Raw genomic sequence first — 18,828 nt, forward strand, 5'->3', positions numbered from 1 at the left:
AGAAAGGAATGACTACGTAGGAATATGATAGAGATCTATAAAATCATGAATGGTGTAAAAAGTGAATAGAGAAATGTTATTTTTTCCTCACCAAACAAAAACCAGGGGTCACCCAATGAAGGTAATAGGCAGTAGGTTTAATACAAAGAAGAGAGAGTATTTTTTCACACAATGCACAATTAATGTGAGGAGCTCGTTGCCATGGGGTGTTGTGATGGCCAAAAGTATAAATAGGCTAAAAAAAGAATTAGATAAATTAATAGAGGATAGGTTCATTGGTGGCTCTTAGGCCAAAATGGTCAAGGATTCAGCCCCATGCTTGGAGCAACCCTAAATCTCTGATTGTCAGAAGCCGAGAAGAGAAGATGGGTGGATCACTCCAATTGCCTCTTGTGGATGAGACATTTTGAAAGATACATTTTAGTCATTTAAGTTTCTGTCACGCATATTGTTCCAGTGGAAACCTGAAAACAGCAAACCCATGGCTCATCTTCACAAGGAAAAAAGGTGTGTTCTGAACTCAAGTTAGTTGACGCAAGGTGAAATCCTAGTGAACACAAGGCAATTGTTATTTTCCCAGTAATTAGCAGATTGAATTAAAGACAGCTCTCCCACAAAGGAAGATTATGTCTGCAGGACTCCATATTTGGCCAGGCAGAGAGATTGTGCAGCAGAGTTTAGTACTGGGAAATATTTTGGTTTAAGAGTGGTTTATCTCTTTAAACTGATTCCTGATATACTCAACTGAAGTAAACCTGATTTAAATCAGAATAAGAGGGGTCACATAGCCTTGTGTACCTGTTTAACTACACTGATTTTAAATCACACCTTTAAGTCAAACCAGGACAACCGTAGGTGTAGAAAAGTCCATGTTTCCTCGGCTATACAGAACCTAAATGTTTAATGTAAACTGGAAGCAGGAAAAAAACCCAACCCTTCCTAAATTAAAAATAAAAATCCTTCTCCAGCCTTCTCTATACATAAAAAAAAAAAAAAAAAATCTAAAAAGTGCATAATTTCTTTTATTTGCAGGTCACCTTAATAAATCTCTGGTGAAAGGTGGGGGAGAACACTAGGTTTTCTGTGATGCATTATACTTCAGACTTGCTAGATTAGTGAAGTGAGAATTAGTGCAATTCTACTGTATCATTGGAAACTGCTAGTCTAATTTCCCTGGGCTTGAAATATACTCCCCAACCAGTCCCAGCTGTCAGAGGAATGTGGTTTAACCCTTGTTGTTCACAGTTTGCAACAGAAAATAATTTAAAAAGTATTCCAACTAGAGATGGCATGTTTATGGAATGAATGGGGCCAAGAAAGATGGCTATAGCTATGCTCTCAACTGGGTTAACCCTTCCCTCCCTTTTAGAGCAAATTCATACTTTACTAATGGGCTTTGAGCTGAAGTGGGGTATTATTGCTGTTATGTTATCAACACTGCTAGGTGCTGTCCTTGCATATAGTTAGACTTAATTTCTTCCCCGAAGAAGAGTTTGCCTGTTCTGCAGTCAGAGGGGGAAAACGCACAGTAAATGTGGGACTGATCCATAACCTATGGCTCCAGATCCAAAATTGCTAAAAGCTTGAGGTGCATGTGGATATGGTTATTCATATTCAGCCACCCGTGTGGGTTTTTTTTTAAAAAAATATGCATTATTTATTTATTTTTGTTGGTATCAGTTAATTTTTTTTTTTAAATTTAAAAGCTGTCTTTGCTAATTGACTTTCTTTAAGTATTCTCTTCTTCTGAAATTTTACAGGCTTCATAGCTTGGTGTGTTTTGAGCATTAAATTGAATAAATGAAGCAACAGCTATCAAATTTTTGAGAACTGGCATCTTAGAATGTACAGTAACTTTGTTTTCTTGCCAGGTTTTGTGTAGCGTTAACATAGTGATGGCATCAAGCTAGTGGTCCTTGAAACTGATTCATAGAGTGAGTTGCCACAACATGCAGAGCTAATAATTTTTGGATTCACACTGCAGACTGGTGTGAAGGGAAGAGAAAGGGAAATGTCTTTTTCATTCAGAACTATCCTTGGGTTATTGCTTTCTTGAGACAGTTACTGCAGAAGAGTTGGGCCAGTCCAAAAGGAATTGTTTATTTCCCTCCCAGCACCTCTTATCTTCTTCAGATGATTGCTTATGATGTGACAGAAAGTTCCTGTCTTGCAGAAAAATGCCCTGTTCATTTTTTGTTAACTGCTTCAATTTTCATGCCTTCAAACACATCTGGAATCCTGTTTTTGCTGATCCTCATTCTGTAGAAATGTGACGGTTAGCGTGTGCAATAGACCAGTTGTGTGTGTAACATATTATAATCTCTTTGCAGAGAAAAGCACCATCCTATGCTGGGTGTTGCTGGTCCTACCTACCCCATGCTGATGGCCCAGTAAGTGGTATCAGGAGACAGCACTGGCTGCCACCAGGCAGGGCTTTGGCTCTTGCTTCTAATGGCAGCCTCAGACGTAAGGAAGAGATGGCATCACCTGTGCTGTCTCCAGTCTAGCAGATATCTATGAGCAAATCACTATGCCCACCAGAATAGATGGGGAGCCGCATGTGTATAGTGATGAAGTGGAGAGGAGATGTTTGGGTGGGAGGTGAGGAGATGAGTGTATAGGGGGAGCAAGGGCAAGCTGAAGTGAGCAGCTGAACCCACATAACTGCTTCCGTCTGTATGGTCCTATGTAGCAGCCTTTGACCTCAGGCTCTTCCCCTGGCTACAGGTCTTGATCCACTGCCAAGAGGATACCCTAGCTGTGCCTCACCCTCTCACCCCCTTTTTCTCGTGTTAGGGGTAAGGGTGCTGGGGAGGGAGAGAGGTAGCTGCTTGGTGCCCTCCCACAGCAGATCCAAGGGTTGCTAAAGAAGTTGAGGACAGAGACTGCTACGTGTGTTCAAAGCCCCGGTGTCTTCAGTGCGGTCAGTCCTGGCATCTTGACAGCCACGCTCACCTGCTCCACCTTTCCCCCACATGAGCAGCTTCTCCCTGCCCCTCAGCCTCTCGTCTGTTTTGGGGAGAGGGGTGATTCTTCTTTGGCTTCTGCCAGAAATGTTTGTGGCGGATACAGGTGGCAGGCCCCCTACAGCTCCTCTTAGGGCTACTGGTGCTAGTGGTAGCAGGTGTTTCTTGCTGCTGTTTCAACCCCGATGATGACATAGTTAGGTGAGGCCCAGCAGGGGAAATAGGGTTTCTTCCTAGAAAACAAGTTGCCTTCATGACCGCAGAGCAGCCAAACCTCAAAATATATTTTTACTTCTGAGAGACCAAGGTTGTAGTGCTAATCACTGTGATCCTCAGCATGAGGTTGATGTTTCCAGCCACTCTTTCCAAGGCGTGTCAGATACTTTGTATAGGTTCATTATCCCCTTCCAATATAATACACTTTCTTGATGTCCAGTTGAACCAGGAATCATTAAACCCAAGGATTAACTTGAATGAACTGTAGGTCTTTATAACAATGCATCATTTAGATAGTGCAGAAACTGTACGTGGCATCTTACAGCAAGTCACAACAAATGAACAACAAGGCACCAAAAATATTAAACAGCATAATAGCGGCTCCAAAGCGTTTACAGTCAAAAGGGTTTGCAAAGGGGCTCTGACCAAATGGTGAACTACTTTTTGCAGCTCTGCAGAACTTCCCACTCTTATTTAGCAGTAGGACAATAGTGCATTAATGAGCTCCATTTCCATGGAGATTTCTTTTTTTTGGAACACCAAAAAAACCTTTGTGTGCATAACTGCATAGAGTAGTCCTTGGGCATCTGTCCCTGCTGGGGACTCTCTCATCAACATGTGAGATGGGAGGTTGTTCTTTAGGTGTCAGTAGTATTTTTGTATTATAAACTAGCTACTAGAGGGAGACAATCCTGTATCCTTGAGTAGTGCAGGAAAACGCATGCATTCACATTACAGATAGAAAGGAAATGCTGTGATAGGGTATTCATTTAAAATCTAATCTTGGCTTGTTATTCACTGCACTTTTTATTTCTCATATGTCTCTAACTGAATGGCACATTTAAAAATATTTGTCCTTTTGTGTGCAAGTCAAATGAGATGGCACATCTTATGACATAAAGGAGATCTGGGAGGGAGCATAGCCAGAGAACTGGGCAATGGGCAGAGAATCAGGACATCTTGATTCTGTTCCACCCTCTACCATTGACTTGCTGTTACTTGGACCTCTTTGTGCCTTGTTTCTTTTCTATCTGTAGAATGGAGACAGTAACCCATCCGTGCAAAGTGCTTTGAGATCTACAGCTGGAAAGCACTATAAATACTAAGTAGTATTACTTTAAAGTGTTCCTGGGCTATAGATTAGTTTATCCATACTGTCTTTGGCCCCAGTTCAGCAAAGCATTTAAGCACATGCCTAAGACCACCACTGTTCAGCAAAGTGCTTAGAGACATGCTTAGCTTTAGGCATGTGCTTAAGTGTTTTGTTAAATAAATAGGACTGTTAATCTGGGCTTTTAGGAAGATTGATTTATTTATTTATTTATTTAATTTTTATTTTATTTTATTTTTTTTTTGGTGGTTTAACTTAATAATAGAGTCTGGAAGCGTGGCCTTTGTATACATCCCTTTTGTAATAGCATTACCAAAACTGAAGGCATGCATTAGTCTGACCGCCTCTCTTTCCGCTATGTTTAACACTAAATTAGGTTGTGAATAATGCTGGTAGCTCAGAGGAATAATGGAATGACATTAATGAGCCTTTTCTTCATAATGATCAGGTTCTCCAGCCCTGCCCAGCAACATGGTTTATTTTGGAAGCTCTCAGGACGAGGAGGAGGATGAAGAAGAGGACGAGGAGACAGAGGATACAAAGACAGCCACAAACAATGCTTCATCTTCATGCCAGTCAACCCCCAGGAAAGGAAAAACACATAAGCACGTTCCAAATGGGCATGGTAGGTCCTAAATCATTCTGTCTGTCTTCCTGCAGCGTACAGTTGAGAAGAGAGGGTGGGGGTTGCGGGGGACGCTGCCTTGTAAAGAATTCTAAGAACTGAATTATATTCTCAGCCCTGCAGTGACTTCACATCTGGGAGAAAACTGATACTGTCCATACCATGAAAATGGTTCGCATCTTCCCTTTTATCCAGCTTCTGTCTAGAGGCTGCAATTCTGTCTGTCTGTGGGAGAAATACAAATGAGCAGCCAGGGAGCTGGTTAGAACTACATGGTGAAAACAGTTTTGCTAATCCCTGATGCTGTTATTTGGCATTTCCTCGGTGCCTTTACTTAGATATTTAATCTGGAATAATTTAATGTTGTTGAAATTAAATATAAAAAACAAAATCAATAAATGCTACCAAAATATATCCAAGAGAGAGCATTTTAATTTCGGATGTGAGCTGTTGCTAGCACGTTTGCAGCTGAGTTTCTAAGCTGCAGTGTTAGCCTTGTCAGTAACATAGGACTTCACCTCTACACACTTTATTTTTTTTCCATGTCATCAGAGTTGCATTAGTTGCAACCTAATTTCTTCATATGGTTGTCAGTCATATCCAGATAAACTAATCAGCGTGTGTCACCACAACATGTACTCAACACCTACTAACCTCAGGACTAAGCCTACTAGCCAGGGTGAAAAGAACCTGAGGTGTCATGTCCCACTACTACCAAAGCCCACATGGTCCAATTGACATCAGCATCACCCTATATTAAATCAGGGCTGTTCACCACAATAAACAAAATTATGTATTCCCCATTCCCTTCCACAATATCTCTTTGCTATGAAGAGTTGGTCTGCAACGTCTGCCGGATCCTTTCCCCTCCTCTCTGCAGAAGGGCACAGACTCCTTGTCATAGCCGGCTTTCCAGGGAAGATAGAAGTGGCCATTGCTGGGTTCTTTGCTCTTTCTTCCTTCCGAGGAAAACACTAGGAGATCCAGGCTTCCCCCACTTCCTGCTGCCTCATTCCCATTTTACACAAGAGTTTTCTTTATGAGTATGAGGAACAGTTTGTAGGATCAAAGGTATTATTGCCCCTTTTTGACCCAAGCAGATAGTCAAAGTTCAGGGGATTGGGGATGTTCCGGTTGGAAGTAGAAATTGATGCAATCTGATTTATAAGGAATGTACAAAATTCTGCTTCTCCAAAAGCAGGAGAAATCAAGAACAAAAGGAACAATTTTGTAGCTTGCCACCCAAGCCTCTTTAGCAAGCATCAGACCCAAAAATCTTCTTTCTAGCTGTTTTCCAGGGTCACACGATGCTTACAGGCTGATTCTTGGTTTTCTTGCTTTTTGCCTGTCTGTCTCTCTCTCTCCTCCTGTGTGTTCTCAGTTTCTGCGTTTTCTGCCTTCCCTCATGCATACATCCACCCACCTGGTCACAAAACCAGTGGAAACTCTCCTCTCCTCTCTTGTCTCTGCCCCCTGCCCCTCACTAGTTTCTGGGTATACTCTATTAGGCCTTTTTTTAGGTGTGGCACTTTGTTTCTTACCCTTCACTTAAAATGGTTATAAGTTTATTTCTCTGTTTTGGGGCCAGTTGCACAGAGATAGAGGAAAGAGGATACCTGGCAATACTACAATTCACAAGTTTTTAGCAACAATTTCAGTGTTGTAAAAGGCCTGAACCTTTGATTGTAGGATCCAAACTTTATATCTTGCATCAAAGTCCAGTATTAACAAGTACAGAATCATGCATAGCGCAAATGAGACTCTCAGCTCTGTAAGATGCAGGGCTTTAAATGCATGGTGCATATGTTGTGCCAAAAGGGTTCTTGTATGTTAGCACATTTTCTTTGAGAATGTCCTGAAGTGCAGCCACTTTGAAATTAGCTTGAAACCAGACACACCTGAACCCTCAGTTGGGGGTAAAGTGTTAATTATTTTCACCCTTTATAATGACTTGATACTCTTCATCACTAATCAGAGTCAATATAAGTGAGGCTTCTTTGTATAGTACATGAGGGATTATGTGAAATGTTTTGTCAAAGGTGATGAAACATAATCTTCCCCCAGAAGGTACTTTGTGTATTAAAAGCTACCTTGTTTGAGAGTACCTTAAGTTTTCAGTGTCTGTCATATTTGTTGCTGGTTTGTGTATGTCTGTTTCAAATGAGACGGGAATGGCTGCCCCAATTGAGGTTAATCTGGCGCGAGAGTCAGTTTTTAATGGATTTAAGTCTTTTGTTTTTACAGTACTATGTGTAGACAAACACTATAGGCCTCAAAAATGTTAAACATTTGCTATGACATAAAGCAGAAAAGGTTCAAAGATTGATTAGTGTCATTAGATAGTGTCAGATAATTGCTTCCTAATAAATACAGGAGGCACATTAAATTTCCAGGATGACATGATCATTTACCCTATGATTGTACTGGCCTGTAGCAGTTATATGATGTGTTGCTGGAGTACTCGGTTCTTACAAACTATTTGTACATGTTTTTGTAAGCTGTGGAGTCTTTTGTTCAGTGGTGTTGCCTAAGTAGAAAATACACACACATTAGAAACTTTTAAAAATGTGAATTAGCTTCTCTCCTCCTACCCTGCTGCAGTATTACATATATTGTTATATTCCCACTTGCTTGGTATTTCCAGCACACTCTGAATTTCTAGCTATGATATAGAGTAGGAAAATGTATAGGGAGACAAGTGTTCTACCCCCCCCCCCACACCCCCAACCCCCCCCCCCAAACAAACAAAAAAGCAAAAACAAAACAAAAAAACCCCCTTCATGCTAGAGTGGAGAGAGAAATATGCAGTAGTGTGATGGGCATTGTCCCTGACGCAATATCAAAGTGCAGGCAGCAATAATTTTGTGGTTAAACTGTTTTCTGAGAGATGGGTGCAGTTGCCACAAGGCAAAATAGTGGAGCTGTGCTTTTAAATATTGGTACCACTTTACTGCTACATTGCAACTGGTTAGGGGAGAGTCTAGCAGATGTTAAAATGAGTTTTCAGCAGCCCCTGTTAAAGACTTGGATGATGATAGTGGAGTCTTTTTCAGGCTTTTTGTCTTGGTCAGACGTTAATATTTGGTTGAAGGGAGTTGATATCTTCTGTCCTTTGTACAGTTTCAGGTGTATCTTGTGGAGTAATTTGTCACCATACGCACCAGATTTAGTTTGTCTACTAAAGAACTGTTAGTATTGTTTATGGGAACTTCAAATACTTTTCCTTTTTAAATTATTTTCGAATGTGGAGCAAGCAAGACGAGCCAGACAAGAGAGCAGATTGGAAAGGAGCGAATTTGTAGTTGCTTGTGAACAGTAACATAGAATAAAAGTGATAATTCTTGTAAATAGCATGTTCATGGACTACAGCACAAACAAGTGTTACATGTAGTTTGTGAAATTTCTACCAAATTGAACAATAAAAATACCCATGACTTTCCCCCCTCCATTGTGTGGATCTTTGTGGGGAGAAGATGTTTTGAGTAAGCCCTAAAGCTAAATGTGGCATTGAGCTCCCAGTCAGAGTGATTTTAATTGCTTTAGGATTCATACGAAGGTTAAAATGGTGAAAGCTAGAAACTAATCAATTGAATCACTTGGTTTCCACTCTGCAGCTGACTTCAAAGACTGTCTTACCAGCTAAGAGACTGTATGAATCTTTACTGAGAATAAAAAAAATCACTCTTGCTGTTATAGTATTTTAAAATGGTTAAAATAGATGTATGGAATGTGCATCAATGGTCTCTCTATTCTTTTAAAATCATGTGGTTGCCTTTTAACTTCAAGCTTCCTGATACATATTATAGAATTTTGTGGTGAATTTCAGCATTAATTTATGGAAAACAGAAGAGTCTCTGTGTTGCAGTGGTTAGAACAGAAGTTTTGGAGACTGGATTTTAATCTCAACTGAACCATTCACTCATTTTGACCTTGAGCACATACCTCCATAATTGCCAATGCCTAGATGTGCAGTGTGTTTAAAATGTCTGCAAACTTCCCAAAATGGGAGAATCACAACAATTATCTTGTAGCAGACTAAGAAGCTTAAAGTGATGATTGGCTAATTTCTTCAGATGTGAAGATTTCAGGATTCCGTATTTCTGACATCAGCTAAAAAAATTGTCAAAACCAGAGAATTGTGAATGTGGAGCTACCTTACCTGAGACGGTCACTTTTGCTCTCAATATGCTTTAGTCGTCCAAACTCGACTTTTCTCCATTAAAAACTGTTTCGTTGGCCAGTGTAAACTGGGCCTAACAGTATCTGAAATAGTTATAAGCCATGTTCTGAAATGTATCTAGAACATGGTTTGTAAAACTTTTACTATAGGGCTTTTGCCTTTGTTGGGCAGAGGAGAAAAAACCCATTCTTGGAAGGGCCACATTTAAAAACCTTTCTGGAAAATACGTTTTTACTCTTAACGTAGATTGGGCCTTCAGATAAAGCAAGGAGACAGTCCTGCAAATACTATGTTGGATTTTAGTGCATCCTGCTTCTTTAAAAAAAAAAAAAAAAAAAAAAAGAAAAACACTTCAGTTCTCAATTTGCAATGGGTAATTTAGCAAAACGATTCTCAGTACATATATAGTCTTGTAGTAACAAATTCTCTGTAAGAGATCAGGGGGTGCTTAATACTCTTCATTTCAATGAATCACTCAGTGTATTGTTCATGTGAGCTATGCCATAAGTAGCATCTCTTATGAATGTCAGTGTTTTTGAATGTTTGCATGGGAATGAATCCTGAACGTGTGGTTGAATGCAAATTATGCTACTCAGTTTTGTTTTGCATTGAATTTGATATTTCGGGGTATATGCATGAACTACAACTTCTATCACATCCAACTGGATTTGTCTTGGCAAGGAAAAAAAAAACATAGAAGCATATCTGTTGTCCCCGGCTACAGTATAGAACAAGAATATTTTAGAGGCACGGTGCTAGCCTAGAAAGTGAGTTGCCAATTATTTGTGAGATTTGCAGCCTTTTGTTGAAATATCATAGAACCACTAATTGTTGCAATAAACATATTTTTGCACATGTAATTTTTCTGCAAAAATATTTGTAACATGAAAATTGCCAGTTCTGCAGTAATTTGCATATCTAAATATGCAAATTAGACAACCCATTTTGGGACTCTTGAGGCTTTTCAGTAGCTGAGAAACATGACCTGAAGAAAAGAGTAGGGGAGCCTGAAACTGAAAAAGAACGGACTTGAAATCTGAGTGAAAGACTTGTTACCTCAAATGGGGTAGTGTTATATGGACTAACTGCTCAGTGAGAGACTCTTGATGTCTGTTGGTCATGATAGATAGGTGAGCTGAATAGTGAGATAGGTGCTAGAATAGGATAAAATTCTGCATTTTAGCTTTGAAGGTTTGAAAAACAAAAATATTTTACATCGATAACATTCCTCCCTCTCCCCCACCTCATACTTGTTTACACATAGTTTTGAACTACATAATTGGCTGCAAGAAACTTCCAGCATAATCCACTACAGCTGCCTTTTAACCTGTAGAATGCAGCAAGAAATCTTACCATGGAGTTGTGCACCTACAATTTAGATAAAGCTGAACTAGGGTTGAGGTACATGTACAACAATGCTATCCTGTTTTATTCAGTTTAGTACCCGATGATGTAATACCTCCTCAAACCGAGATAGAAGAATTTGTGGGGTCAGAAAGTGAGTTTGTGAGAAATGCTCAGTACAACTTTGAACATATATGGCACCTAAAGAGAACTGGTGAAAAAAATTTAAAATATTCAGATTTGGGTGAATATCCCACATCTCTAGTTCATGCGGGAGGGAAAAACCTTTTACAATTGTTTGGGTCCTTTAAGGCTGTTTGGGAGCCAAATGAATGTTTTCAGACACACTGACTTAAAAATAAATTGCTGCAAGAGAAAGAGATGTCTTTGTATAATAATGCAGAGTTAATACGAGGCAGTCAATTGATATTTATTAGCATTATGTTTGGGGAGAGATGTATGTAACGACATGAGATGTGCATCTGAATATCTAGCTCAAGTTCAGGAAATTGCTGAGGTTCCCTTTTCTTCTCCAAAATAAAACTTCTCCTTTTTACCCCTCTTCCCCTCCTGATTTTATACATATAATTATTATTTATTAAATATAATTTTATTAATGTGTAAATTAATTTTATTAATGCAGCACAGGCTTTGCTGTAGCTTGCCTTATCGTCAAAATACCAGTGCATAGGAAAATCTGCCACATGTAGGTTTCCCACCAATCATCCCAATACATTCATACAGTATCTCAAGTGTAAAAATAGGGTAGGATAAGCCCAAGGAGTGTTTGTGAGGGAAAGCTCTATACGCAGAGCCAGCTGCAGCATGAATCTAACTAGTTAGTGTTTTAAATATTTATAAGACTGAGTTTAGCTATCATCATATACAGTACAAAACAGTTCTTGGACTGGTGGTTGGATATGGCTTAGCAAACTTGGGTATGTGCAAAAAGTGTTGCAAAAAATGCAATAAATTTTTAAAATTCAATAAGGGGCAATTTCTTCCTCTAATGTAATTTATCTCTAGTACTGAGAAGAACTGAGGCCTTGTCTGTAATGGGGTTTTGAGCCACCATTGTCGTGGTACCAGTCAAACCCCAAGTGTGGACACAGTTTACACCAGTGCAGGGCAATTTGTAGTGGGGCAGGTTATCCTGGTTTCAAACACAACAGCCAAAAGTCATCATTATCTGAACTTTTCTGTGACTACCTATGCTCAGAATACCAACATGAGAGCTAAACCAGGGGAAGCTGTGCTGGTACAAATCATGCTTCACCTGTGAAAATCATGTCTACCCTAAGGGTCTCCACCGCTGCCGCTATAAAGGTTTTTAATATTGCTTGGGGGTAGTTCTCTCTCTTACTTGCCTTTTAACTAAAGTCTCTTTTAGGAGTACAGACCTGCTTGCTTATAGTAGTATAATAATTAAAGACTCCAAAAGGTTTTTCCTTTAATTGTGTTTTTAGAAAATAACTTCAAGACTGAAACCTTTTTCTTCTGTCCTTTCAGTCGAGAGTACACTTAGTAAGAAAACTGCTATAAGAAAAGCAGAAATTTGGCTAGCATGAAGATGAGAGTATTTCTGGAAAGACAGACACTGTCACTGTAATGAATAAATATGTATATTCAGTTTTGTTTAGATAAGCTATAAAGGTGTGACCTTCCAACTTTCTCAAAACAGACAGCCAGCTACCAGGAATTAGTAGCTGGTTTGTTTTAAATCAGAATTAGTCTCAGTAGTATTTCAGTTTTCTTTTTCTTAGGCAAGTGCATGTTGCTTTCTTCTAGTCAAAGACACTTTGGTGATATGATTTTTCCCTTTCTTAATTATTTTTTTCATCTGGTGATACTTTTATAATTTCATAGAAATGACCTTTTGTCAGCACTCCAGGCCTGAGTCTAATTTCATTTGTGCTGATTTAAACTGGTGTAACTGCATTAACTTGAATGGATTTACTTCTCACTTTCACTTGGGTGAGATGAGAATGAGGATTTTTATGTTTATTATAAATGCTTGATTTTCTGTAGCGTTAAAGCCTAATTTAACTTTCAGAGGTTTGTATACAAATATGTATATTTACTTGTACTCATTATTAGAGTAGTGTTTTATATATGGGCACAATACCAGTTCTAAGTGTTGTTCAAAGATATGAATAGTGATCTTTAAAGAGGCTGATACCAATTATTGTTTTAATTAGGGACGGTATGACAAACTGCGTTGCATCCAGTTTTCTCTTTTTTCTATTATGTTTTCAGGGTTTAAGCTTTTCCTGTGAGAATGAATATATTTTTCCTCTCTCCTACTTCTCCCTCTCCTGCTTTCAAGAATCTTACAAATTAAGACAAAAGATAATTACTCAGAAGGATAAAACTGGCAAGGTTCCCATGACACTTAAAATTAATGATCTGTTGAGTACAAAATATACTTTCTCTTGTTCACGCTTTGTGTGTGTGTGTGTGTATATAAAAGCACACAATTTGACTTTTTGGCTATGTTTTTTGTTTAGTAATTTGCCGATATAAAATGACAACAGGATACAGAAAATGTATCCTTTGACTTACAGTTCTGTCTGTGCAGAACCATTTATACAGTAAACCCAGTTTGTTCCCACTGAGTAAAAATGCACTTACATCCAGCGAGGAAATACATTTTTAACAAAGTTAAAAATTCATCATTTGTATGTAGTGCATCTTATTAAAAACCCCCAGTATTTTTGCAAAATTCTCTTCAGTTAATTATATGTTTTTATAGTGCCTTCCATCTGATCTTAGAGCTCTTTACAAGTAAGAATAAATTTATCCTCCTAACACCTCCTAAGAGATAAGGATGTATTTTCACCCCTATTTAACAAATTGGGACATTGAGGCACAGAGTCTGGGGCACTCGCCCAAAGTCACACAGGAAGTTCATGGCAGAGCTGGGAATAGAAACCAGGGGTGAAATCTTGGCTCTGTCAAAGTCAGTGACAAAACTTGCAGTGACTTCAGTGGCAGCAGGATTTCATCTCAGATCTTGTGTGTCTCAGTCTGATGCTGCTAATCCTGAGATCATCCTTTCAATATTTTTTGGCATAACAGTAGCTTCCACTTGCTCTGTGCCTCAGGAAATGGGAGGTGCAGGGGATGTAAGAATGAAGTTACCTAGCTGACTTCAAACTTTTACATTCATCTTCTTAAATGTTACCACCACAACCCAATTGGTAAATGATCCAAATAACCACTTCATTCGTGACATATTGAACATGTGCTGGGGGCAGGGGGAGAGCAGTCAGTATTGAGGCAGTCTAGATCTAGAAACACCTCATTCTGTCCACTAGGGGTGTGTTTTTGTTGTTTCTTTAAAGTAATAGAAAACATGAGTAGGTGGATCTGAAATCTCCGTCCTGGATCTAATGGAAAGCATGGCAAGCGTGCGTCATGTTTACTGAGGAGAAAATGCTGGTAGTGCAGCTTTCATTTGAGGAGAAGCATTTCCTTTAATTCGCACAGGCAACTGTTTCAAACAGATAACACTAGTAGCTAGGGGTGTGCGCCCAGAATCTCTTATAAAATATGTTCAAAATAGTGTCTTTGTGTTAAAGCAATTAATTTTCTCATCTCATTAGTACCTTTTTTTTCTTAATCAGGGAACCTTTTTTTATTTGCAGCACATTTGCTCTAAGAAAACACCTTAAAGGGAAATTGTTGAGTCAGTTTGGCTCAACAGACTTTTTTGTTGTTTGGTTACTAGAATATTCTCCAAAGGAACACTTCCATAATTTTTAAAAATTCCACTAAAAACACCATTCTCCTGTAGTGTTTGTAATCCCAACAGTGTAACTCCAGAAAACTAATTAGAAACTGACTATAAATAGGGTGACCATATTTCTCTATGCTGAATACCGGACACCTGGTATAATTACTCGTATACAAGCGAGTTCAACGGCAATCAATCAGAACTATGCAGTACAGATGTTCAAATTAACATCAAGTTGACTGAGCCCCTGTTAAAAAAGAACTATTGCACAGTTGGATTGTTTTTATTTACCTTATCTTTAAGGCTATAGGGGTCACACAGGGACTGGTGACACCCCCCCACCCCCCCCACACACACAGTGGGAGAGGTGACACACACCCATACTCCTCTGTCAAAGGGGTGTGTGTGTCTGACTGAGCCTCCCCTTTCTGCCTGGTGCTCTCTGACCTCCATGCCTGGCTGGGCCCCCAGGACGGACTTGCCTCTCCTGGTACCTGGTGTCGTGTTTTCCTGAAGCAACATGTGTGGGGGCACAGAGGGTCATATGCCCCCCTCCCCAGATTTCTGCTAGGGCTCACACCAGAATGTGGCTAGCAGCAACCTTTTGGCACTGTGCGGGAGGGAAGGGGTGGGAGCTGCTTCCAGCTGCGGGATGGGGAATGACCTGGCCTGTGTCTTTGCAGAGCTCATTCCTTCCCCCCCCGCCACCCCCGGAAACTTGTCCCTGCCTGCCCACACAGTGTTGAAAGGCAGCTAATACCTCCAGGCTGCTGCTGGCCACTGACATAACCCAGCCGCAGTGCAGGGAGGAAGGGGTTAAACCCCAAGAATTAGGGTTGCCAGCCCTCCAGGATTGCCCTGAAGTCTCCAGGAATTAAAGATTAATCTTTAATTAAAGATCATGTCATGTGATGAAACCTCCAGGAATACATCCAACCAAAATTGGCAATCCTACTAAGAATGCATTGTTCAGCAGGGCCCAGGGAGCCTGACTGCAGGGGCTTCAGTAAACCCAGCCAGAGAATTGGTGCAGCAGGGAGAGTGTCTAAGGGACTGAGCAGTCCCACGCTCCATGGGGGCAGGATGCAGGGTGGATGTGTGTGTGAAGAGGGTGCTAAGCCTCTTCCCCAGGAGCTGCTGTGGAGCCTGCAGGTTCGGTGGATGAACAGGCTGGAAATCACTATCGCTCCCCCCGGCCCTCTCCCTGGCACTCCAGAGCTTAGCTGAGGGGCAGAGAGGCTTCCTTGTGCCAGCGCTTTGTGGGGCTTTGGCACATGCAGGGCTTGGCTCCTCCTAGCCAGCGCCCCAGGCTGGAGGGTCTTGGGCTTTCCCAAGTGCTGGCCGTGAATGGGATGGGGGTGGGGCCTTGTTGGCTGAGAGCCAGCAAGCAGTGGGGGCTGCACTGATGGACCAGTAGGGGGAGCGGCCAGCTCCACGTGCTGCATGATTACCCTGCCACCAGCCTTGCACATCCACCCCTTTGGTCAGTCACTGGACTTACCGCTGGTGGGCAGGGTTCCGGCCAGCAGCAGGACCCATCAGTACTGATGAGGGGGAGGGGCAGAAAATACGGGACAGTAGGCCCATTTTTAAGAAAAAGTTAGGACACCTGCAGGAGGGCTTAAATATGGGACTGTCCCTTTAAAAATGGGACGTCTGGTCACCCTAACTATAAACAAATGTGAAATTTGCTGGTCTGTGTTTGTTCAGACAATGAAAACAGGAACATACCTGGTGACTGTTAATTTAAATGTTAAATTCTGTCTGTTTTTGATAATTTAAGGTCCTGGCTATTTTCAGGAAATCTGTTTTTATAGGTACACAAAATATAACCTGGCAGTCCCTCTAGTTTTCTATTTATGTCTTTATTTTGATTTGTATATAACGAGGCACCTACTAAACATCTAATGCTGACAATAGCTTAAGTTTTCTTTTAAATCTTTTTAAATGAAGAAGCTGGTTTCAAATATATTTTCCTTTTTTTTCCCCTCACACCCAACCCCCATCTCTCCACTATTTTCCCTTCTCACTTTCCAGTCTTCAGTGGGTCCAGCAAATCAACGAAGGAAAAAGAAACTACCCATAAACACAAAAGCAAAGAGACCACACCGGGGAAGGAGAGGAACAGTGAACACAAGGCTGAGAGCAGAAAAGACCAGGCTGCTGCTAATCACCATCCTACTACAAATACTGGCTCCTCAGCGAAAGGGTTCACTGCTAACAACCACCACACTCTTCATAGATCGGCTCAGGACTTAAGGAAACAGGTAACGTGTTGTACTCTCATTTGGGCACATGAAATGCACGTGCTCATAAAGTGCTAACCCTAGTACGCCACCCCCCACGGAGGTAACTTTGGAATCTTTAACGTGTGGTATGAAGAAAAACAGGGAGTTGACTTTGAGTGCGAGAGAAGTGAGAGAGAGGAAAAAAAACATTACATAAATGGACAGACCCCCATTGCAATACAATACACATTATTACCACACCTTCACGTTACATGAGGGTATACGTAGGGTATTCACATTTGTTTTTTATGAAAACTGTCCGGCACCCTTGTTGGTCTCTCTGCTGATATTGCCAAGGTTGGCTGAACACAGAGAATGACCTTTTTTTCTACAGGTGATCCTCAAACAGGTTATGTTTGAGAGTCATTGGCATTGCAGGGAAGCTCGTATTATCACTGTTGGTTGTATTTTACTTGGCCAATAGAAACTCAGGAGTCTACTGAGAGACTACTTGGAGCTCTTGGAAACTTATCTTCCCCTTATCTGCATCCTAATATGATATTCCAAACTGTTCCTGCTCTCAGTGGCAGTACCACCGAAGTCTTCATATGGCAGCAGGTTTGTTGACTTTCACTCTGCTGGAGAAGTTTTAAAGGACCGACGGCCTGGTGGTTGTGGCTTGCCACTGACTGGCATTCAAAGAGGAAGTGTTTCCATCCGTTTTTGGCAGTTGGGGCAGGAACTCCTAAAACAGCAATTTTCAAGTAATGTTTCTTAAATTATTTAAAAACCCAGCTCAGTGCCCTTTTAAATCCTTCCACTGGTTGCCGTATGTAAATTAATCCAGTCTAAGGCTTGTTGAAGGTGGTGCATGGGATGAGAGGAGTGCAGCAGGGGGAATTTGCTGCTCTTTTGGCTTAGTTTCTCTTTTCTTAATGGTTGGTTCTGCAACATGCCATTTCAGAGATGGTTTGTTGGAGCATACAGGCTTTCCTTCTGGATAGGCTGGCCTCCCATAGAGCTACAATCTGGATTTTGCATGGCCCTCCAGGCCTTGGATGGGCACCTGCTAGGTTGGGCCATTAGATATTGAAAACAGCAGAAGGCAAAACACTGTATCCAGTGCCAAGAAAATACCTGCTTAGTGCAATGCTATGATAATGTTCCAGTCCCTCTTAAATTGCCTCCACTGGCTCCCTTTTGCCTCCTGAATCAAATTCAAGTTCTTCATTATTGCTTTTAAGGCTCTCCACAATGTATATCCCTCCTACCTTTGCTCCTGTTCCTCCCCATCACACTTTTTGCTCATTCTTGACTGAATGCCCCCTTCTGTCCTTTGCCTTCTTCCATGTGGCTCTCTATAACCTCTCTGTACTCCTCTCCACCTAAGTCCCTTTTCAAAGCTCATTGCTTTGAGGCGTAAGCTATAGTGTTTATATGTATTAAAACGAAACATGTGCCTTTGTAACCCTTAAGATGCTTGAGCTAGACTGCAAGCCAACTGTATGATCATTTTGTGTTCACCCTTGTCTTCCAGCTCTGACACTCGTATTGCCTCCCCCCCACACACATACACCACCCCTGTGCTGTCATATCTTGTTGTTTTTACATTAATTTAGCTTATAATTTCTTTGGGGCAGGCTTAGTCTTTATCTTTTTGCATAGCACCATGCATATCTAATGTTATATACAAGTAATAAAAGAAAAGCTAAGGGATGATCTGTAAATGTGCTGCATAAGATATGTATTTCAATTTTGAATATGCTTTTAAGCTTTGATCTTACTTGCTATGAATGAACACTTGAATACTTACACTTATTATCAAAATTGGATAATAGCAGTGAACTAGATACATAGTGACAGATTATTTAATCTTTGTACGATACAAACATCTAGTTAATATTTTGTGGTTATAGTAAACCTTTTGTAATACATGAATAGCATTTGTTTTTGAACCACAATAACCATAGCTAAAATCAGATTTGTATAGTACAGAATTTGAGCACTATAGGATTCTGACCAGGAAATTCTTTTTCTGTCTTTCTCTAATAGGGATTTTGGCATATGTAACCTTTAGCAGTATAAAACTAAATTAACGATAGTGTCAGCTATTCCTAAAGTACACTGTTGTTACTGGGGAAAGTAACTCTGATTCTGAGATTGCCAAACAGCAGATTATGTGCACAGATACATTTGTATTTCACTTTTTACTATCTATCCTATGCTATTTAGAGGATATAAGTGAAATAACTTCCTCCAGAATTCCAATTTAAATTTAAATTGGGCAGTTGTGTGCATTCACAATATTAGAGTCTTTGTCATGCTACAATAAGAAAGACACAGATACTAAAAATGATCCTCCTATATTCCTCTACTGTTCATAGTGCTATGCAAACATAAAGTAATCTGCCTCAAATATAGT

General features: G+C 40.4%; 1 protein-coding gene across 1 annotated transcript in view; it reads left to right on the plus strand.

Moving 5' to 3' along the window:
- The window catches only part of JARID2 (jumonji and AT-rich interaction domain containing 2), a 302,580-nt gene that overhangs the window by 230,643 nt on the left and 53,109 nt on the right, over positions 1-18,828 (plus strand). The window contains exons 5-6 of the mRNA XM_007054880.4: positions 4,742-4,918; positions 16,216-16,445. Coding sequence (XP_007054942.3) covers positions 4,742-4,918; positions 16,216-16,445 — 407 coding nt within the window. The remainder of the gene's footprint in view (positions 1-4,741; positions 4,919-16,215; positions 16,446-18,828) is intronic.

This window comes from Chelonia mydas, chromosome 2, assembly GCF_015237465.2.
Source record: "Chelonia mydas isolate rCheMyd1 chromosome 2, rCheMyd1.pri.v2, whole genome shotgun sequence".
NCBI lineage: Eukaryota > Metazoa > Chordata > Testudines > Cheloniidae > Chelonia > Chelonia mydas.